Source organism: Limulus polyphemus, unplaced genomic scaffold (genome assembly GCF_000517525.1).
Source record: "Limulus polyphemus unplaced genomic scaffold, Limulus_polyphemus-2.1.2 Scaffold333, whole genome shotgun sequence".
NCBI classification, from domain to species: domain Eukaryota; kingdom Metazoa; phylum Arthropoda; class Merostomata; order Xiphosura; family Limulidae; genus Limulus; species Limulus polyphemus.
Window position 1 is genome coordinate 326,062 of NW_013665943.1, and position 24,094 is coordinate 350,155.

Here is a 24,094-nt window from a genome sequence, read left to right on the forward strand (position 1 = left end):
GTCTGTAATGTCTCTTCTTGTTTATTTTGCTTTTCGAGCTGCCACTGTTGCAGGTTTTCTTGCAACTGCTGTTGTCTCTCTTCTTGTTTCTTTTCTCGTTCTTCTTGTTTTTTTTTGCTGCTCTTGTATTGCTGCCATCAAGTCTGCTAGGCTGTAGTTTGATTTGCCACTTGTCGTTTCCATTTTTTTTTTCTATCCCACTTCTGACACCAATTTGTTACATCTCTGGTCGTTAGTTAATTTTCCGTAAATTCGTTCCGACGAAACATTAGCGACACAAGTCCTTTCTTAAATAAAACTGGTTTATTCTTTCTGAATATAACTTTGCGATACACTTAATTTCAACAGTTGCGATATAACAAACGCTATAATTCTCAACGAATGTCTCACGTGCTCGACTCAACAATACTCAGTTCAATTACACATATATATTACGCATTCTCCATCGTTTATTGGCTGATCTTATATATACAAGACTACCCCAATCTAGTAGTCTCCCGACAATTCATGAAGGTTCAAGAAGGACGTGGCGTGATACTAGTCATGTGACCTCGGCTGTTGCAACAATACAAATGAAATAAGAATCTTAAACAATACATTAAAATACAATCTAAGTAAACCTCCTGAAACAAATGAAAGAGATGTATAAGACATCAAAATACAAATAAAAGCACTTTGTAACTAATTATTTTATTACAAGTTACAGCTTTTACAGTAAGGAAAATTTGTTTTTAGAACAGGCATGACATTTTGATCACAGGTGTGTTATGTAGGGTGGGATATCATCCCAATAATTTCAATCAGAGTTCACAAACTTACAAAGCATGCTCTTCACTATTTTTGACTAGCTGCTTGGTGATACCATGAGACCGGGGATGTTTGAAGCTTCACCACTCCCAGTACTTTTGCAACACAGTAAACAGCTGACTCTTCCTGGGGCTAGTGGGAGACTATAGGAAGTTCATCCCAATCTATGCTGAATTCACTGCATCAATGACCAACCTGACCAAGAAAGACCACCCCAAAGTGATGTGGGAATAACCATAGGAGATGGCATTCAAGAAATTGAAGAACAAGTTAGGAATTTCAATAACCCTTTGAATGCCAGACTTCTACAAACTGCTCATCATTTGGTCTGATGCATCAGACATTGAAATTGGAGCAGTACTTTTGCAAGAACATGAAGATAGACTGTTTCATGTAATGTATGGCAGTAAAAAGCTGTTGAGTAGAGAGAAGAACTATTCTGTAATTGAACGAGAGTGTCTGGCCTTCATATTTGTCATCCAGAAATTCCAGAACTACCCCTACAGGAAAGAGTTCATCATCCTGATGGACCATCGGCCCCTTTCATGTATCCAGAGATGTAAAATTTACAGTGTAAAGATCATGTTGTACCTCTAGAACTACTGATTCTGCATTGAAGGCATCAAGGGAACTGCAAATGTTGGTGCAGATTGTATGAGTAAGCTTTGAGTATAAAGTGAGAACAGTCTTTGTATATAGTAAATATATATATATATATTGTAAATATTTTTCTTGAAGAGGGCTTATTAAATATAACTGTTTCAGTTTAAGTTTAATGTGAGTGTTATGATTTAGATAGTTAATATAGTTCTGGGTACAACTTTTAGACTACATTCAGGTGAAGCCATATGCATATGAACTCTTTTCAAACATTTACTTTGGCATCCCATTTTCAACACAAGCATGACAATAAACTTTTACAGATCAAACTCTAATCATGGCATGTGGCATTAAAGGTCTGCTTTCCATAGATCTTTTATGATGGAGCATCAATTGGTGACCTATTATGTGGCTAATACTTAAAGTGCTATGCAGTGGGAATAGACACTGGGATGCTTTACACATGCTGTATGTGTTTTAACATCTAGGCTTTCACCATAATCATCAGGACTCAACCTTGCTCCTTCCAATGTTATATAAAGTGCATTTACTCGATGCAGCTGGTTAGTATTGTGCTTCTACTGATACGAATGACAGTACTGTAGGTTATATTTAAGTATTGGATGGATTACATATAAAGTTTGTTTCAAAAAGATATCATGTATTGTAAAAAAAGCAACAGCCAGTCAATACTTGAAAATGTGTGTTTTTATTCTTAATATTGTATGTTTTTAATTATTTTTAAACATGTGTTTATTGTTATAATATTGTTCTTCTTATCCAAATATTAGATTTGATGATAATATATTGAAAAATAATTAAAACTGAAAATGTTTTCTGATTAACATATAGTCAACACATTTTAATAGCTACCATTTTGTGAATTATGATGTGGTAAATGTAAAACATGTCCTATCTGACTTATCATATCCATCACTTCAGTTGTGTAAAATGTCATTCAAATCTGATATGAGTAGCTTTACGCACTTAGTGAGATTCATCTTCCCATATTTTTTGCTCAAAGCATGTGTAGCATACAAGTTATAATTTAATTTAAATACTTTATTTGTTGTAATAAGTATTTTTATCTTTGCAGACACAATTTGATGATCTTTGGAGGAAGTTTGAAACATACAGTGGTGGTCAAAACTTGTTTGCTATACCAGTTACAACCTATCCATCATTAAATCGTATCAAGAAAGAACTGAATTTACTGCAAAAGCTTTATGGGTTGTATAACCAAGTCATGGACAGTATCAATGGTTATTTTGATATCTTATGGGTGGAAGTGGACATAGAGAAAATTAATGAAGAACTTCAAGACTTTCAAAACAGGTAGACAAAACAAATTATTACAAACAAGCATCAAAAAATATTGTTCCTTTTTAGCACACCAATATGAGTAAAGTGTAAAATTAGAGAATTTTTTTCATGCAATTTTATTTCTAACTATAGTTTATTCTTTTAAAATGAGTAAAGTTTTTACTATTATTTTTACCAAGAAAATCTGAAAGTTTTAGCTATTATTACATCAACTGTAGAATAAAATTGGGGATTGGTGAGTTCAGGAGAATATTATATTGTATTTTAACGTCTAACTGATGCTAATAGAAGTCCATAACATAAAGTAATAAATTTTAAGAGGAGTTTTGATTTTCATAGTTTTTGGTTATTTTCTTAATCTATTATATACACCCTTCAGATGGTTAACTGTACATCTATTAAAATGAACTGAAAATACTTTTATTCTTTAAGTAAAAAATCTGTTCTATTAAAATGATTTGTAATTTTCAGAATATAAGTTGTCCTAATCACCTGATACAACTAGGAGTTGTATAAATTATTAAATTTTCCAGATGTAGAAAACTTCCAAAAGGGATGAAAGACTGGCAAGCTTTCATTGATTTAAAACAAAAAATTGATGATTTTAATGAAACATGCCCACTTCTGGAACTTATGTCTAACAAAACAATGAAAGATCGTCACTGGGATAGAATTGCTACCATCACTGGTTACAAGTTTGATCGTGAGTCTGAAACCTTTTCATTACGTAATGTCATGGAAGCCCCTCTTCTCAAGTATAGAGATGATGTTGAGGTATAATTTTTTTCACTAACTAATTAAAGTTTTGTTTATGAATAAAAAAATTCTCATCCAGTTCAAATTCATTTTTTATTACTATGTATCTAAATATATATACATATATTGAGAGAGAGAGAGAGATTAGTAGTAGTAGTTTTCTTTATCAGTTAATAAGTAAAGATAATTTTACACATAATTATAAAATTTTGCTTGCTATTAAACATATTAAACATTTTTAGTAAGAAAAGTAGATGTTTATGTTCTTAGTACAATTGGATCAAACTACCATTTTCAGTGCTTACTTTTTAGAAATACAAGTAGCAGATCCATATTAGTGGTGATGGTGAGGATTTTGATTTATGCTAGATAACAATTTAACTGAAGCTACTATTTAGGAATGTACTGGAGGGTAGTAATGTAACTAAATTAGCCATGTATCAATTAGCAGCACAAACAAGGCAATCTTACAATTAATTATGGTGTTTTTACCTCTGGATTTAAAAATAATGATAATTAAAAGAGATTTGGAATTCCAGATTTGGAGAGATCTAGTAGATATTAAGCTTTGACTGTTCTGTTTTCCTGTTATTTCTCCTAGGAAATTTGCATTTCAGCAGTTAAAGAAAAAGAAATTGAAGCAAAGTTGAAACAAGTTATATTAGACTGGAACACTAAAGAATTTTCATTTGCCAGTTTTAAGAACCGTGGAGATCTACTTCTTAAAGCTGTAGATGTGGCTGAAACTGTATCTTTTCTTGAAGATAGTTTGATGATTCTAGGATCACTGCTTAGCAATAGGTATGACCTTAATACTGCAATAACTCATTTGAAATTACAGATTATATTCATAAAACATTAAACAAAAACTATTGATTTTCAAGAATCATAGAAAGAAATTGATGTTCTTCAGAGATTATAATTGCATGCATTTATATTCAAAATGACTCATATTAGAAGAAACAAATTTCCTCTATTGCTTAAATATATGATGAGTTTCATTTACAGCCAGAACATGTAAAATAAAAACCATTATTTAAAAACTCTATGATCTTAAAAATAAAAAACTAATTGTGCATTTCAAAGTAGTTGAGGTTAGAGTTTTTAGAATTGTAATGTTATTATGTTATGAAGTACTTGTGCAATAACAAAAAAAATGTCTTGGCATGAGTGATCTCTTAAAGATTAAACAAGTTATCTTATACTTGTGTACCATATCTATGTCTACTATCAAGGCATTATGTTTGAGTAGAGGTAACTATGAAAAAGCATGATCGTACCAGTGGTGTGTTACATTTTCAATGAGTTGCTTGTTTTTGTTAGTGTGCTGAAAATATTTACAGAAAACAAATTTGAATATAATTGTTTGTTATCTTTAAGAACAAAGCTACAGTGGGCTATCTGCTGTGTCCACTGCAGAGAATAAAACTCTGGATTTTAGTGTTGTAAGTCCATAGACTTACCAATGTCCCACAGGGGGACACATCATTCTGATATATGGTTACTTTGCTTGTTACAAAAAAACTGTTAGCATAACCAAAAGTTCAGATGCATTGATTTGATCTTTAATTAACCTCTTAATGCATAATGAAACCAATAAAATAGTTTTACTTATTGTATACACTTTTTCCTACAAAAATATGGGAAAGGGTTTATTTTTATGACATAGCTGTCTTGCATAATGAACATTCTTAATTGCAGATATGGTACCTTACTACCACTCACAGATATAGCTATTCTTGTTCAGTGCTGCCCCCTATATGCAAAAAGTTTTTTGCATGCCACAAGCCTTGAGCTTCTATGTACCCCATGATCAATATGGTTCAACTGCTTCTCGCGTGTAAATCATCATGCGACAATCCTTCATCCAATAGGGGTGCGACACACCCTCCTGATGCATGTGACTCCCTCTATTCAGTTTTACTGAACTATCACTTCCTGTTTGGCAGTGCTCATGTCAATATATTTTTCATTGTGCTCTTCAGTCGTTTTTTTTTAAACTTATTGATTTTGTTTGCAATGTTGATTGAACTGTTTTGTAATTTATTCCGAAGAGGAATTGTTATTCTCATTTTTTCAAATGTTCAGGAAACATAAGGATAACTTACTTTTATTTGTAGTTTTTCTTTTATTTATTCTAATACTGATGTGTTTGGTTATTAATCATTAACAAAGTCCAAGTTACCACTTCATAGGTAATACCATCTACCCGCACATTATTTATACAGGCTGCAGATGGGGGGGGGGGGGGGAGGGACTCAGCTATGGAATTATTGGCTCTCATTCAACAAGAGATTGGTCATTATAATCCTCTTCCTTCCTTGTTACATGATACCTCCTCCTCTACAAATATTAGGGCTCACATAGAACATTTTGTATCTCAGATGCATGAGGGCATCAGCATGCCTTGCCTTCCACAGGCTATGGATCAGTTTGCTTTAGCCTACCATCAGGCTTAATTTCTGTTTCTTGATCCTCAACAGTTGGAATCGCTTTTGCCCATGTAGGGACAAACCGTGATCATCCTGTTTGTTTATACCCTGCCTATTTTTCCCACCTTTGTCTTTCCCTATTAATTCTCCTATGATACTTGTCCACTTTCCTTTCTGAGGTACTCCACTGAGATCCTGAGGGTTTTTTGACGGATACCCTCTCCCTGCTTACCTCCACATTGGCAAGTTTGTCTTCTTTGTCCCTTTCCTTACACACATGGTTTCTCTGTTGTTGGGATCTTCTGAGAAGAGATGATGTATTGTCCCAAGTTCATTTGCCACCTACTTATCTTCGGGGCTTATGTATGGCCCATTTTCTCCAATGGTCTGTTTTCAGAGATATTCCTGAGACTTTAGAATCTCATGTGGAATCTATGAGGCAGCAATCGACCCTTTCATCTTTAGTTGATAGTTTGTGTCATTCTGAACCTATACAATCCCTATCACTGTTTCCCTTCTAGACTTTACCAGTTCCTCCCTCTAGGGATTCCTCCTCAACCCACGTATTATTTGACAAAGATGGACACGTTGCCAACATTACTAATGACTGCCCTGTGGGTTCCAGTCCAGTGGGGACTCACTTGATTGATTTTGTTCCCTTATGGCATGATTTCACCACACATCTTTGGATTATTCAGGTATTATCTGAGGGTCTTGTCATCCCCTTCCTTTTCCTTCCTCCATTATAACGGGTAACCATATCCTTTTTGTTGCCTCATGATCTTGCTACCAGTCAATGTCTGTCCGAGGTGGTACAGACTCTTCTCTCCCAGAAAGCCATCAAACCTGTATCTCGTTTTTCTCCAAGCTTTTATTCCAGACTGTTTGTTGTACCCAAGAAAACTGGGGGCTGGTGGCCTGTGATCAATCTGTTCCATCTCCATCAATTTTTGGCTCTGCATTGCTTTACCACCCTTAGGTGGACTTTTTCAACAGACCTGTGGATGACTAAGGTAGACATCATGAATGCTTATTTGCATATTTTTATATCATGTTGGTTGAAGCACTATCTTCGGTTTGTTCATCATAGGGTAGTGTATCTTTTCTGCACCATACCCTTCAGGCTGGCTTCAACCCCATATGTCTTTTTTTGAGTGGTCAAGGCTTTTGCCCAATATATGCATGCTCATGGGATTGAGCTTACACCATTACATGGATGACTGGCTTCTGTTAGCTCATTTGGAATGGGAGTCCACCCATCACACCCATCAGCTTTTTTTGGAGGCAGCTTGTGTGGCTGGTTAATCAAGTTGGAGAAGTCATTCTTTATACCTATCCAATATCTTGTCAACTTGGGTATCTATTTCAACTCTCATCTGAGTTGGGCCTAACCTTCTCCTCTTGGACTGTATTTGATGGAGCTTTCAGTTCTCCATGCCTTTGCTGTTCCCTCTATTACTGCTTGTGAGGTGCTATCACTTTTGGGAATGTGGCCTAATATGGAAACCCTTATCCCCTTGGTTTGAGCACATATGAGGTCTCATCAGTGGACTCTACACGACCAATGGAGCCTTGTGCAGGATCCGTTGGATGCTCCTATTTCCTTCCCTCCTTCCTTTGTCGACAATCTGCATTGGGGGTTGGACAAGGCCCACACATCAGTGGTTTTTCCTCCTCCTCCCTCATCCAGATTTGCATATCTTTATGGATGCTTCTCTCTACAGCTGGGGGGTATTGGTCAATTAGCAGGAAGCTTCAGGTCAAAGGTCTGGCCAAGAGGTCTTACCATATCAACATCCTAGACCTTTTGGCCATACATTATGCTTGGTATCATTTTCTACATCTTGCCAGGAATTGTCTGGTCATGATCCATTCTAACAATTCTACAGTGGTAGCTTATGTCAATCACTGTGGCAGCACTCGTCCTCATTTCCTTTTTTGGTCGAACTTTGGATCTCTGATTTTGGGCCCACACACTTGATATTTGTATCTTTGCGTGTTATTTTCTGAGCGCATTCCAGCTTATCTCAGATCGCCTTTCCTGACCAGACGAAATTTATCTTACAGAGTGGTCTCTCGATCCTCATGTTTTCCAATTGCTATGCCTTTGGTGGCATACTTCTCACTTGGATGCATGTACAACATCCTTCAATACCAAGGTACCTGTGTTTTGTTCTCCATTTTCTCATCCACTTGCACTGGCTTTCAATGTATTCAGCCAGGATTGGACCAACAAATACCTTTATGTGTAACTTCCCTGGGTGATTTCAATCATCCACACCACTCTTTATCAAGTCTTTATGATTGATCCTTAGTGGCTGACACAACTGTGGTTTCCATGGCTGCTCCAGTTCCAGTCTGCCCCACCATCACCACTTCATCTTACTCCAGCCCTGTAATACATGTATGAGGAATTATGTTGATTGGTCCAGCTCTGAATCCACAACCCAGCCACTGGGAACTGACATCCATGTGAGGGTAAGATGAGGTATCCCAATTGAAGGGATGAACTGCACTTTTTGATGGCTCACTCCAAAGCTACAACATCCCCTCAGAAACAGAGCATCAGATTGGAGGACATCTCGTTATCTACACCAGCAGAACCCCATTACCCTACAATTAACTGAATGGATTCAGTATTGTTTGCATCATAAATATCGATCATATTCAAGAGAATACCTCCATAGTCCACCACCCCAGTGGCTTGGAACTGGAAAATGGTAAGAACTCCCATAATCCACTGGAAGAAAAGGAGGGGAGGAAATGTTGTGGAGAGTCCAGAGGAATACCAATATGAAGAGACAGTGCAACAGGTTACCACAAAAACTCTATTTTGAAAAGCAGACCACTCCTGATTTACTCAATCTATAGAATGACAAGGATAGGCAGCAATCCTCTTCTGCTATACCCATGAAGTTCATGGGTTAGTACAGTCCAGAACATACATATTAATGAAGCAAATATATCGTGAAGAAAACCTACAAGTGATATTCAGTTTGCATTTAGTAGCTATTTAAATTATAGTTTTTAATTCATCATGGACTTACAGTGCAGATCTTACAAGTTTAAGTATACCTGAACAGGCGCTACTTGCCACAGAGAAGGATCCATAAAGACAAAAAATGGACATGTCCCTGAAAAATAAAGAGGTATACATAATAAAATATAACTTACCCAGTCATAGTCTCATTGAATTATGAAGAATGGCAACAGGTGGAAGATGATAACCTGATGAGGAAGAAACAGCTATATGATGCAGATAGCACGGTCCATATTGAATTAAAAGTTCAACCCAATTTGTAAGGTGGAAGGAGAAAGGTCACAATCAAAGGATAGTTGCTACGTAATGAAGAGGTGGGAAAGGGCACTACAAAAGTAAGCTATTTGGGCAATATAAAAGAAAGGAAGAGTATGTATGGGACATAGTAGTCTATCTGGATCAGACCAGAAATATAGGTGTTAAATCAGCAAGAAGGAGGAATTACCCTCACAAGCTGCCAAAGTTTTGGGAAGGAAGGATCAATCCAGATAAAGGAGAACATATGTGGAATGATACAAGGTATGTGAAATGTCAGTAGCAAATAAATCCAACAAATGACATCCACAGGCCAAGAGGAGAAGGAAATAAGTCTTTAGGGATATGTGGAAAAGTGAACATGAGGATAGATGTTCAAATGAAAGTAAAGTAAGGCAGTGAATAAACACATTGACATCCCATTCCAGAAGGACCCCATACTTTCAGTTGCATGGTACTTGCATGCTTCAATTTTATCTGTGCGGATTTGGATGAACCCTGGGATTGTACCTAATGGCAAAGATGTGTTATCCAAGACAGAAACTTGTTGTGGATTGAGATTATGAATAGCGTTCACAAAGCTTGCTGCTGGCTGAAAAAAGTGTTTGGGTTGTAATAGTCAGAGAGTTTGGCTGCAATTTTTCAACATACATCTTTCCTTTGCTGATTAATTTTTTTTCTGAATTGCTATGATGTGCTTTTGTCTGCTATTCACTCCAGTGGAGCAAATCATTTTCTTTGTTGTAGGCCAGGTTAATTCACTCCTTTCGTGCTTCAAACCATGTCAGTAAATCCATGAAACATATTGTATTTTGAGTACTGAAAAGATTGTCATTCTGCATGCTTCCAGTCTCAAGCAATTCTTTCAATTTCTTTTTAGAATTTGTGTCTAGTGTTAATTCAAGTTCTTGTTGTATAACCTTTTTGTAGATGTCTTTCATGCATTCTTTGAAATGCAGAGTTTACTGGAACAAGATTTTAAAATATTTTTCACCAATGCCTCAAATTTATTTACACATGAAAAATGTTCATGCCATAGATCTCTGACTAATGAAATGATATGTGCATTGCAAGTAATATGGATGTAGTATGGAAGCAGATCTTGCAAGGTAGCTCTGTATGCTTTTGACAGGTATCTGGCATTGTCTGTTGCAAAGGAAAACACAAATTTAAAATCAATGTCATATTTCACAAGGGTCTTAATGACAGCTGGACCTACTGCTGTGTGGTTAGCTTAGTCAAGATGCAGTGTACCTACCAAGTAAACAGAAAGTTCCCCTGAATTAGTAGTTGATAAGCTATTTGGGATGAAAAGAGTGTACAAAACACAGTTGTTCCACTGTATACAATGGAAACAGACTCAAATTTGTTCAGTATGCATTTTAAATATTCTTTGTGTGCTGCATATGCTTTAGGAAGATACTCTTGCTTGAGGATGTCACTGTTTGGCAGGGCTCCACAATTGGGGATTTTGTCATTAAGAAATATTGTAACTTCTCATTGTCCAGCCATTACATCAGTATGTTTACTACACTAAAGGCCACCACTAATTTAAACTTGTTGACATTTTACACTCTCTGCTCTTTCTAAACAATCCTGTAATTGTGACTTGCTTTTCAGTAAATGTTTAACCTCAACTTCCAGTTTTATTTTATTGTTTTTTGTGTATGACAATGTCAAGATATTTGTCAATACTACCTTCCCCGAGATGATCCAAGGAGATGTTACAGGCAGAGCAAAATAAAATGCTACCATCTACATACAAAGTCCCTTTTTTTGTATCCCTTCATGCAATCTCTAGGAATAAATATGTCACTCATTAACCCTACTGCTCTCTATCTCTTTTTTGAGTTTGTTTTTTCTGTTAAGTTGGTATTTGTTTGACCCCTAGTCATAGTAACCAAATGCACAGCACTGATGCTGAACTATGTATAGACAACTGTGAGAAAATATATTAAATTAACAGGAGAGGTGAAAAGGAATACAAAATATTCTAAGCAAAATATAAAAACAATTACAGTGAGTAATCAAATACATGATTTCTATGAAATCCATAGTACTATGAATTTTCAGAGGCTATATTTATCATTACCACACCAGCTTAATTCTTATAAGAGTATAGACAATCATACTGTTTCCAACAGTAGTGTGGTAATGCACACATATGGCTCCCTGGATAGAAATGCTATATGGCAAATGTACAGTAAGGAAAGTTTTAGTTGGTGAGGGCTACTCCATGCAACAGAATGAGGAAACTGTGAAGAAGGTATGTGAAAATAATACTGTTGTGATAGAAGTGTTTTGATTTACAAAGCTCAAACTCTTCTAAAGTTATGTTAACCAATTCAGGGTATGCTAATTATGTGATACATGAGAATTCAGTAGAGATCTTGCTCAAAAACCATTCAATAGAGAGATAACAAACCAAAAGGCTGAAATGGGTATTAGACTTCAAACAATGATAAGAGCAAAACTGGAGAAGAGCTTTTTCATAGATAAATCCAAATTTAAACTTTGATATTAATAAACTGTATTTTGTTTGATGATTCAGAAAACAGTATCATTGTCAATATGCAACACTTACAGTGAAGAAGCTGAGAGACCAATTCAAGTATGAGCTGCATCTCACCCAGTGGTGTTATAGATATACATAAAAATGATGGCAACTTGACTACAGAAAGATACATTGAGCTAGTTATTCATCAGCAAAACAGTGATTCCAATCATGTATCAGATGTGGTGAAATGATATCTGGATATATAAAAAAATAAACCAATGGAATACATGCAACCATAGCTTGGTGTACATAAAGTCATGATATGAATATTAATAAGGCAAGCAAACAACTTAGCTGAATTGTAAGGAGTAATACAGGTAATTTTTAACAATGTTTATAGAAACTTAAAAGAAAGTTATTTTGCACTATTTAAAACAAATGGAAAATGTTAGTGCATTGTACACCTTGTTTACTTTTCTTTTATATTTTATGTAATAATGTACTGTACTAACAATTGTATTAACTATTTAATTATAATTACTCGTTGTTTGTGTATCACCTGTGCATTTCCATAATCATTTCTAATGCTGTATATACATATTTTTAGGTATAATGCACCCTTCAAAACTGAGATCCAGTCTTGGGTTCAGAAACTCTCTAACGCTTCTGATATTATAGAAAATTGGTTGGTGGTTCAGAATCTTTGGGTGTATCTTGAAGCAGTCTTCATTGGAGGTGATATTGCCAAGCAACTTCCTAAGGTATTTGTTTAAACTTGATTAACCATAACTTCAAAAACATATAATAATTTTTATTATTTAATGATAATGCTGGACCTTTAGGAAAGGTTTTAAAGTTTTAAATCATTTTAAAATTTAGTTAAATGCTTATTGTTTAAATGTCACTTATTATTTTCAAGATATGAAATTTTATCTTACAACATATGATTATAGATAATATTTATTTGTGTAATCAAGAATGTTTTTTCATGTAATCATTATATTAGTTCTATTTCACCAGGATCTTACTAATGTAACATTTATTAAACTACTTTTATGATCAACGATATTTTTAGTTGTTTTATGTTTATGTGTCTTGTTTTTTGTGGTAAGAATATAAAAGTAATTCATAGTCCATACAATACCTCAATTGTGGTTCTTGAAAGCTGAAACTAAACAGAATGATAATTTATCTTATTTCTCTAAAAAGTAAAATAGAGTCACAGAAATTGTTAACATTGTCAGTTATATGGCTTGACCTTTATCAACCTATAATCAAGTATTTACGAAGTTTTCTATCCACTGAGTCACATTTTATATTAAAACATGCACATATATAGATATGACCATGCAACATTTCTTCTCTATACTTAAGTCATCTTCAGACATAAGAAAATGACAAAAATTAGGTACAATAGAAAATACAAGATCAAAATAATGTTCTAATTGCATGAAGCATGAATAGGAATAAAAGTAACCATATAGAAACAGATTAAATGAAGTTTCAATTATTTAAAGCAAATAAAAAACACGTTTTGCCTGCATATAACTTCATGATATAGGGTCTGAAGAGCCATAAAACAAGAAATTGAATAGAAAAAATATCCTTTAAAGATTAATGCTCCTGGAATTTACTCTGTATTGGATGGAAAGGTTTCATTACCAACAAAGACCTACAAAAATGATCTCAATACACTTACATCTTAAAAGTCATCCAATTGAGGCACTGAAAGTATCTTGACTTTATCCTAAGAATGCCACCAAACCAACTTACTCAACAGGCCACTGTATAAGTAATCAAACAGTAGAAAAAAAGAGATGTGACCTGAGGAATACAATCTCTAGAGAAAGAAAATTACTCAGTCTAAACTCCAATGAAGAGTTGACGAAATCTGCTAAGAGCTGCAAAGAATGGGGAGGCCTGGTGTTCATCCTGTGTGCCACATGAAAGTACTGCAGCACTAATAGTTGACCCCACCCTTTCATACTTGATTTATTTCAGTAAATACATGTAATTCTTACCAGATTAAATATGTTTTGAATGCTTGCATAATCCATGTTAATATATTAAATAGATTTGATAATATAAATTTTTTATCATCACCCTTCATAGTAAATTAATAAAACATAAAAATATGTATGATTTTATTATATGTTTAGAGGCATTAGAGATGGAGTAATAGTAAGTATTACCAACAAGCAGTAGATAAAGTTTTCAAATTGTTTTTGAGATTATGAAATAACTCAAACTATACTTGTACACAAATGTACACTCATAATGTGGGTGATATATATATATATAGACAGTAACACATAAAAGTAATGTCTTTTTGCTAATCTTCTCATAAGCTTTCAGTAACAATTTTAGCAGCTTTCTTCAGATGTTAAAATTGTGACCAAACAATGTGGAAGAAAATAAAATATCTTATTTGCTATTGTACATATCATATAAAAATACCAATAAACCAAAATTTGAAATGTGTAAACTGTGTTTCTGTCTTTTTAATACAGGAGGCCAAACGATTCCAAAACATTGACAAATCTTGGGTGAAAGTCATGACCAAAGCTCATGAGACCACAAATGTTATAGAATGTTGTACAGGAGATGAAATGGTTGGACAACTTTTACCACATTTACTGGAACAGTTAGAAATCTGTCAGAAGTCACTAGTTGGGTGAGCACTTAGTTTTGTTCAATTATAAAAAATACTTTCATTTCAATGTGAAAATGATTGGAGTGTTTCTACATAAACTGGTGGTGAATTCAAATTCGATGACGAGGAATCCACTTTAAGACTAATAATGCTTGGGGATGGCTTGAATGGGTAATGAAGAAAAACTTTAATATAAGTTTAACATAACAGCAAATGTACAACGTTTTGTCATCATCAGGTAGTTATCGAAATGCTGTACATTTGTTGTTATGTTAAACTTGTATTAAAGTTTTTCTTCATTACCCATTCAAGCCATCTCTAAGCATTATAAACTGGTGGTGTTTGATACTAAGTATTCAGACATCCATTGCCCAAACATAATACTCATTAACTTTATATATATTTAAATATAATTGTAAAATATGAGTTGTTCATGGAAGTAATAAAATGCATAATTATTGGTAGCACAATATAGATATTCCTTATAATGTGGAAAGTGCAATCTAACAGACATTATGTATTGAAAATAGATATTAATTTTAAGTTTTAGTGCCTAACAATGTTAGAAAATGTCCTGATAGGTGCCAAAGAGGTAACAAACATTTTTTTACCAAAATTAACAAACCCATGTCCTCCTATAAATTGTTATTTATCTTCAATTAGCTAATCACCATTTTCCTAAGTACAAAGTTAGCTAGTTTCTTGGAACTATGCGGGAATAAAAGGAAAAAAACAAAAACTTACTATGTATGCTGTCATTTGTTAGATTTTTCAATATATATATACAGTATATTTATAACTATTATTTTATTATATCTTTTATTCTGAGGATTATTTTGCATTTAGCTTAGTTCATGGGTCTCACTAAGTCTACTAAGCTGATTGAATATTGTAAGATATTGTTGAAATTATGGCTGAAAATATCATTAATAGTGAGAGAACTCAACCAATGAATCAATGCATTGTAATCGTAATAAGTTATTCTTTATGACAGTTAGTCTGGTATATCAGATTAGCTACACTAAATACTGGGCTAATGTTTTGTTCTAATCATTCATCAGAAGTTAATGATTATTGCTTGGGACTGGACCAACCAAACATATATTGGTAATTTTTTACAGAAATGCAACTATTATTAATCATTAATTCTTTTAAAAAATAATTATCAATTCTGAAGATGACTATGCATGCTCTGACTTTTTGCATTTCTCTGTTCTTTAGTATTTGTTCTATTTCAACACTAACAATACCATTTGTTCTCTAAAGAAGCCTGCATGATTGTTGTTTTATTGCACTTATTTCTCCTGTGTTTGTTCTACCCAAGTGACCATCTGGTTCTCTTGCTGCTCAGAATCAAGGCCACTTGCACAGTCTTTAAAAAAATGGTGTGAATATATCTTATAACTGTAATTGCTTTTGGACATGGTACAGCTAAAGAACACTAGCTGTATGGATAGTGCCAGTCACATCTTCACTAGTCATGTTGATAATCATTCCAACTGACAGCCATCTGTCCATAATAACAAACTATCACTGGAATAAATCTAGCATTTGGAGATATAACTATTGCAGCAAGTACAGTTTGGTTTTAAGTCAGAAAACTGTGTATTGCATGCATGGGTTCCATTAGTGCATCAGTCAGTGGCAACAAATAAGGTCGGAGTTTTAGAACCACATGAAGCATCACTTATAAGTTAGAAAGAATGGCAATTTCCTCCTTCACATCTAAACTGCATGAGGTGGCAGCAGGATTTAAAGAGGAAATTGAACTTTTGTATCAAAGGGATAAAGGGGCTACTGATGACTTTCAGGAGGTTGTAAGCAGTAACAATAGGGCTAGTGATGATAGATGTAATTATAAAGATCAAAGCCTAATAAAGAACAAACTTCAGTCTTTGGCTTGTGTATATGGTGAACTTGAGGAAGGAAGGATAACGAAAGGGATAGACAGGGATTGCAATGAAGAACATAAGGATGTTATTTTTATAAGAGATTCTTTAGTATAGCATGTGAATAGCATAGTTTGTAGAATAAATAGGAAAAAAAAGAGTGTACATAAGGGCTGATGATGTAAGGAAGGATAGATCAGAGGAGCTAATTGTTAAATACAAGGCATTCAAAAAAAGGGCCATGGTAATTTAATTTTGTCAGAGATACTGCCAATACTTAACTGTAGGGATGAAATTATAAGTAGGTTATTAAGGCTGAATGCTAGCCTTAAGATAATATGTAAGGAAGAGCAAGTTGGCCAGTTGGAATTGGTTAAAAACCACCAGACTAAATTGATGAAATTAATGAGAAACTCTACAGTGAGATAAAGAAATCATCTATTAATGAGGTTATAATTATGGAAGATTTTAATTTTAACCAATATATATAGATTAAGAAATGTTGGAGTAAAATCATGAGAGAGAGAGACAGGTTTTTAGAAACTGTTCAGGATGGTTTTCTTCAACATTTGGGTTGGGAACCTACTTGGAACAATGCCTTGTTAACTTCCAATAAAGAAATGGTTGATAGGGTAAAAATTTGGGGAACATCTGAGAGCAAATGATCATTGCTCAATTGGATTTTATGTTTTGCTGCATATGGAGATAAGGAATAATAAGATTTTGGTTCTAAATTTCAAGTTACCAAATTTTGAAGAGATGTGACAATAATTGTGAATTGGGAAACCGAATTAATTGGAGATACTGATCAAATGTGGAAAAATTTTTTAAATAAATTCTTAAATGTTCAAGATAGACATTTTCTTTATACACAAAAAAAGGGTGGCTGCAAGTAAAATCCAGGTTGGTTCACAAAGGGTATAAAAGGATAAAATTAAAGAAAAGCATTATAAATATAAGAATTTTAAATTAACTGTGATGCTTAGAGATTGGGAGGATTATAAAAGATCAAGAGAGCTGCTCAAACAAAAAAATTAGGAAATCAAAAAATTGTATGAGGAAGGGTTGGCGGAAAATATAAAAATAAGTAGTAAGGATTACTTCAAATACACTAAGGGTAAGCAAAATGATAGTAGGAACTCTGAGGGAGGACACCAGAAAATTAATATCTGATGATTATGGATGGCTGGGTTATTAAAATCTTTTTTTTTTCAATTTTTACTAATGAATATTTAAGTAATATTCCTCAAACTGAAACAGTTGCTAAATGGAAACAAGGTTGAACAAGATTATCACATTAAGTTCAAGCTTTGTAAGAAAAAATTGAAGAGTTTAAAGAATGATAAAGCACCTGGACCAGATAATATTTACCGAAGGGTTTTAAAAGGAGTTTGGGATTGGATATGTGAGCTACTTGCTATTATTTTTTTCAGGAAGATTGGAAGTTGGCTAATAATACTCCTCTTTTCAAAAGAGGTGACAAAAATTGACCTAGTAGTTATAAACCTATTAATCTTACATCAGTGATGAGAAAAGATGCTTTGCAAAGTCATTTGGAAAGTATAAAATTTTGTTAATTAGTCAGCATAGTTTCACTAGGGGAAAATCTTGACTTACTAATATTTTGATAATCTCTGAAGAGGCTATTGTTTATGTAGATGAGAGTACAGATGTGGATGTTGTGTATCTGGATATTCAGAAAGCACTTGAGAAGGTGCCACATAAAAGGCTTGTTAAAAGGTATCTCTATGGGTGTGGGGGATAGGTTAGCTCATTGGATAAAAAACTGGTTAGATGGAAAAACCAGAGATATCTTACCACTATCCATTCTTTTTTTTTTGTGTGTACTTGGGTCAAGTACTACAGTTCAGGGTTTTTACCTTCAGACTAGCATTGGCTTCATGTGAGTTCTGCTGAATCATGTGAGTTTTTTCTCGTCACCTACATTTCATAGCACTGTGCACACACACCATTCCATAGATGACTGGTTACTGCTGGCACCATCTCGTAAATTGTCAGAACATTACACCCTGATTCTACTACCAGAAACAACCAAGGCAGGCTTCATCCTCAGAGCTGAGGCATCTATTATTTCTCAAATTCAATATGTCATCAGTCTGGCTATTTTCTTTTCATCACATCTCTCAGTCAGGCTTAGCTGCCTCCAATCTGGCTCCATGCTATGGAACAGGAAGCCTGACTTACTCACCTCTCCTTCTCCCACTGCACTGATGGTTCTTTCTTTTCTGGGAATGTGGGCATCACTTTAATCCCTCATACCTTTGGGACAAGAGCAAATGAGATCCCTTTAATGGTCTTCATGCAACCAAGGGATCATAGATATTGTTTCCTTAGTTAAGATCATCCTTCTGTCTTGAGGGGTTGTTGAGCCGGGTCATTATTAAGATATGGGTTCCTCTGCTGCCACCTCATCCAGAGTTACATCTCCTCACAAATACCTCACTTCAAGGATGGGGTGCATATATCAACAGTCAGGAATTCCAGGGTCTATGCACAGATGACCAGGCTTCCCTACACAATGTTTTAGCCCTTCTTGCTCTTCAAAAAACAATGCCTCATGGTCTGGGCTTATTAATGGGAAAATTGTCAGGCTTCACTCTGACAATTCCATAATGGTGTCTTGTGTTTCTCATCGAGGAGGCAATTGATCCAGGGCTCCCTATTATTCAAATGTTGGACCTCCTTTCTTGTGACCACTCCTTTCATCACCCTACTAGCTTGCCATGTTCCATGGGTGATGACTGTGGTAGCAGATTGTCTCAACCCAAACAGATTCTTTCAATAGAATAGATGCTGCATTGCATGGTTCTGTTTGATTGGCTCTCATTTTGCAACTCTTATTGGTGGGTTGGCCTCTCATTGGCACACCCAACTACTGGAAATTTGGTCTCCAGTACCTCACCTTTGGGCTCTGGCAGTGGATGCATTCCATCAGAATGGGACAGGATTACAACTCTAGGCTTTCCCTCTAATTCATACATTATCCAAGGTACTGACTATGATTTGTTTCAAACCCACTGTTAGGTCCTGTTGATAGCACCAGATTGGCAGCTACATCCTGGTTTCTGCTTCTGTGGTACCTTCAGAAATGTCCATCTCTTCCACTTATTCTTGGGTCATCTCTGTGGAGGCAGCCATGATCTGACATGGTACACCTGGCTATCCAAAAGCTCAAGCTTCAGGCATATAGGTTATGCAGACTTTCACATGGCATCAAGGTTTAATTTTCTAAGGTTACCATGTATCTGTCTCAGTCTTTGCTTAGACCTGTGATTGACATTTATCAATGGAAATGACACACATATCGGCAATAATGTACTGATAGGAGGTTGAATCCACTTCAATTAGAAGGGCCAACCATAACTCGTTTTTTTTTACCTGGCTCTTTGGCAAGGGTTTTTGCATCTTCCACAATTGCCCTGTAAAAGGTGACCTTATTGAGTACTGTTGGATAATCATGACAAAATAGTCTTTGAGTTTCCAGATTCCTCAGGTCACTTTGGGTCCTTTATTGCAAACAACCATTGCAGTTACTTAATAGGTATATTAAGGTTACATTACATGCTGTAAGTGTGAGAGGAGGTATTATTAGAAATACATTTTCAATTTAAGAAAATTTTAATTTTTGGAGTTTGTTCATGCTTAAACACATATGTGACAAATGTTCATTCATTACGATGTAAAGGCCTTTGCCAATATATGTTGCCTTATTCTGTGTACAAAAAAGATAATTCTTATGCTTTTGTTTGACTTGTCTAGAATTGATAAAAATTCCTTGTCATCCAGGCCCATCATCAGTGCCTCTTCATCCTTGTAAATTGAAGAGGGGCTCAAGTCATCAAGACCTAACAGACATTTCAACCAAAAGTTATTTTGTTTAATTTATAATATACAGTACATTGAATATTTAGTGAAATATTTATAATATAATTTATAACATATACTATAATATTTATAGTATATTTAATTTATTACATTAATTCAGTACAGTGGAAAAAAATAACCATCAACTTATTTCTTGCCAAAAAACATTTTATTAGCAAATTATAACTTTAAAACATCTGAATTTCATGTGTAAAATAGACAATAATTATTTTATTTAACATATTTTGCTTACGTGCCTAATAGCCCATACAGACCACATAACATACTTGTATTATTGCAAGCCAGGCTATAGCACTTCAGGTAACACAGTTCACACCAATGTTTTATGAAGTGAAACAGCCAGTATCCAGTGAAAATTCTTTAATGTCTCACATTAGCTTTATCAACAGGTATACATCCTATTGAACAGTTCTATTCAATTCTCTTGTACAGGTCTTTCTCCATACACTTCTTCAGAAGTCCTAGATTACATATGATGCACTTGTTCTTCTGGAAATGTGTCAGGTTTTTATGTATCTTTGGGCTGGATTCTTTACAGTAGGTGTCTGTGTCTTGTTGACAATAAATTTAAGAAATAAACAGCACACAAACCACTTGTTTTAAGATACTATATCAAAACAAGTCAAACGTATATACAAATGTTCATTACACTGTTGGTCATCACAGTTGTATCCAGAATTTTAAATAATTGTCCCTTTCTCATTAATTTCCATACAGGTTGGTTCAGTTACTTTAGAACACAATTTCACAAGACAAATTATGTTTGTCTTCTTTGTTATTACAATAAAATGTGTGATAATTACACTTTAGAAATTGCCACTATATGCTCTTTATAGCTAAACTCACAATCATACAGTCTAGATCTTTATATCTATCTGTATCGCAACATTTTTGGATGCATATTTATAGCTCGTCAGAGGCCTAAAACATTCTACACACTTATGGCCCAGCATGGCCAGGTGGTTAGGGTGCTTGACTTGCAATCTGAGGGTCATGGGTTCGAATACCCGTCCCACCAAACGTGCTTGCCCTTTCAGTTGTGGGACATTATATTGTGATGGTCAGTCCCACTATTCATTGGTAAAAGAGTAGCCCAAGAGTTGGCAGTAGGTGGTGATGACTAGCTTCCTTTCCTCTAGTCTTTCACTGGTAAATTAGGTATGACTAGCACAGATAGCTCTTCTGTAGCTTTGTGCAAAATTCAGACCAAGCCTATTCACACACTACGAGATATTATGATGCAGTAATAGTCAATTAAAACAACGAGGAAAACTTAGAAGGTTCTAGTAACATGACACAATAATATAACAATCACCAATTCATAACTAGTGAACTACACAACTTATGATTCATAAACAATTACATAAACAAACCTGCAAAAAACTATGGCTTCTAAATTTAACACTTGCATTAGATAAACTATCTAAATCATAACACTTGCCTTAGACTTAAATTTAAACAGTCATGTATACATAACACAGTGGTTGCAGCATTTAAATGCTGAACACACAAAATGCAACTTAAGTGAATGTCTAGTTTTTTCTATTACACGTATAGGCAAACCTGATTCATTCATAGCATTCTTAATGATATTATTAACACTAGGATTATTGAAATGTATTTGAAATGTTATATTTTCTTCCTGATTTCTGTTAGTTTTCCTTTGTTTGTCAGGAATGGTGAACATTTTGTTAACCAATCTTTCAGGATAACCATTTGATGTTAAAATATCCTGGAGATTACTTTTGTCTCTAAAATGCCACTAGGATTGTTACAAATAAGTGAAAATCTTGTTAATTGGCTAAAAATCATAATTTTCTTCATAGCCTATGAGTGACAAGTAAATGTAGAAGTAGAGGCTTTTTTGAGGGTTTCTTTTATACATTACTAACCATGTTACCATCCAATACAGAAGGGTCTAGAAATTGTAAGCACTCACCAGATAGAACATATTCAAAAATGAACTTGATATTATCATGATTCTGGTTTATGAAATGAGGAAAGTGGATTAAGCTGTTCAAACCATATGATGTGTTTGTAGGAAAAAATGATGTCAGCAAGCAAATGCAGAGCTCATCTGTGAGAATTAACATTGAAAATACTTAGTCAGTGGCATATCCCAAACCCTCCTTCAGAAAACGTTTTTGAAGGTGTCTTGACAAGCACTAAAGAACTGACAGAAGATGTATCAGTTGTTTCAAAATTTCAGACTCATTTAAGATTAAAGAATCCTATTGATGAGCCATTCATTGCTGCACAACAGTGGTTGAAAACTGAACTTTTTTCATGTTTCATGTTTTTTCGAGTTTGGTTCCCTTTATGATGCTAAAGTAATTCAAAATATATTATACAAATAAATAGTAAAATTGTGTAAGGATTTAGTTGTAGCACTATCTGACATTGATGGAGCTAATCACATTTTGAAGAAATCGGTGTTAGCTGTTAAATGTCAAAGCTAGCTGCAGTTATTTCAGAACACAGGTGTTTTATTTACAAAAATGATTTATCAGCAGTATATCTCAATGTCTGTATTGCTCTCAGGGTGCTACTTACAGCTCCATTAAGTTTAGCATCTGGTGAGAGGAGTTTTTCAAAGTTGAAATGAAGTGAAATTCATATGTGATTATCCATGTCTCAAGGGGTTATCCTCATGCTCTCTTTCAAAAGGGATGTAAAAGGTTTGAATTTCTATAAAATTGTCAAAGAATTTGTAACAAGAGCAATTAAAAATAACTTTATACACTTTCATAGTTTTAAAAAACATGTGAATACAAGAAATTATAATGTCTAACTAGGTAAGACAAATTTCCCTTTTTTGCACCAAATTTATGCATTGAGAAAGACCTACAGTTGAATACCTTCCAGGAATCAAATAATTCTGTCAAAATGGTTTTAATGTCACATGGCACAAAAAATTAATTGACTTCAGTATTTGTACTGCTACTACAAGCTCCCACTGCAGTACATAACAGACTAATAAATGTTTATAGGTAAGTTGATAATTTTGTATTTCCATGTGTCGCATGTCATGTGACATGTATATGTAAGACATGGATAAGGCTGTTGTCACACAAGGTTGTGCACAGTGATTTATAATCAAGTAAATATTGACTCAAAAGTTTGTCCAACTCTTAGAAATATTTGCAGTGAGAGTTAGAATAGAGTGAAATGTTTGTGTATACAAACAAAATACTTATTACATCCATTAGTACAAAATAAAATATATTTTGAGAACACTTTAAATTGTAAGTGTGTTTAATCATTCTTTCCTTAATTCATATATAATTAAACTGTAATGAATTATTATTTAATTTTTTCTTATTTTATGCAGGTCTGAATTTTGTTGCATTTTTTCCTTACTGCTGCTTAACTATCGCTTTTCCCCCACTTCTGCTTGCATAACTTATTCTAACCCAGTACCAGCTTTTATAGTACCCAAGCAAGTACACTGAACCGCAAAAGAAATGTCGCAGTAATTAGAGGAAAAAATGATACAAGAATGAATGCCATATTTTTATTGAATGAACGTATACAAACCAAAGTTATTGCACAAATTTGCATCATTACAATTCATTCACTGTTTATTGATAAAGTTTTTCACCACAATATCACCAGATCAATAAATACAGGTCACCAGTCAGTAGAGTGTGTGTCCTCCATTAGCGTTGATTACGGCCCGGCATCTCCTGTACGGTCTGATTCATTCCAGGTTGATGAAGCACTCTTAGTCCAGACTTAAACCCCATAGAACATCTGTGGGACGAAATTCAAAGAAAACTGAATAACGTCCGTCCAAGACCAACAACTGCTTTGGAACTCCAGCCATCTTTTCTGCAGGTATGGGCTAGCATTCCTATGAGTGCCTTGGCCCTTCCTACAGCAGAACAACATAATGATTAGGCCTCGTAACTCTTGCAGTATGAGCACGTGCAAAAT

General features: G+C 34.5%; 1 protein-coding gene across 1 annotated transcript in view; it reads left to right on the forward strand.

Moving 5' to 3' along the window:
• LOC106457450 (dynein heavy chain 8, axonemal-like) overlaps positions 1 to 24,094 on the forward strand; it is a 459,787-nt gene that overhangs the window by 187,820 nt on the left and 247,873 nt on the right. The window contains exons 27-31 of the mRNA XM_022383398.1: positions 2,504 to 2,742; positions 3,264 to 3,504; positions 4,088 to 4,287; positions 12,318 to 12,471; positions 14,221 to 14,384. Of these exons, the coding sequence (XP_022239106.1) occupies positions 2,504 to 2,742; positions 3,264 to 3,504; positions 4,088 to 4,287; positions 12,318 to 12,471; positions 14,221 to 14,384 (998 nt within the window). The remainder of the gene's footprint in view (positions 1 to 2,503; positions 2,743 to 3,263; positions 3,505 to 4,087; positions 4,288 to 12,317; positions 12,472 to 14,220; positions 14,385 to 24,094) is intronic.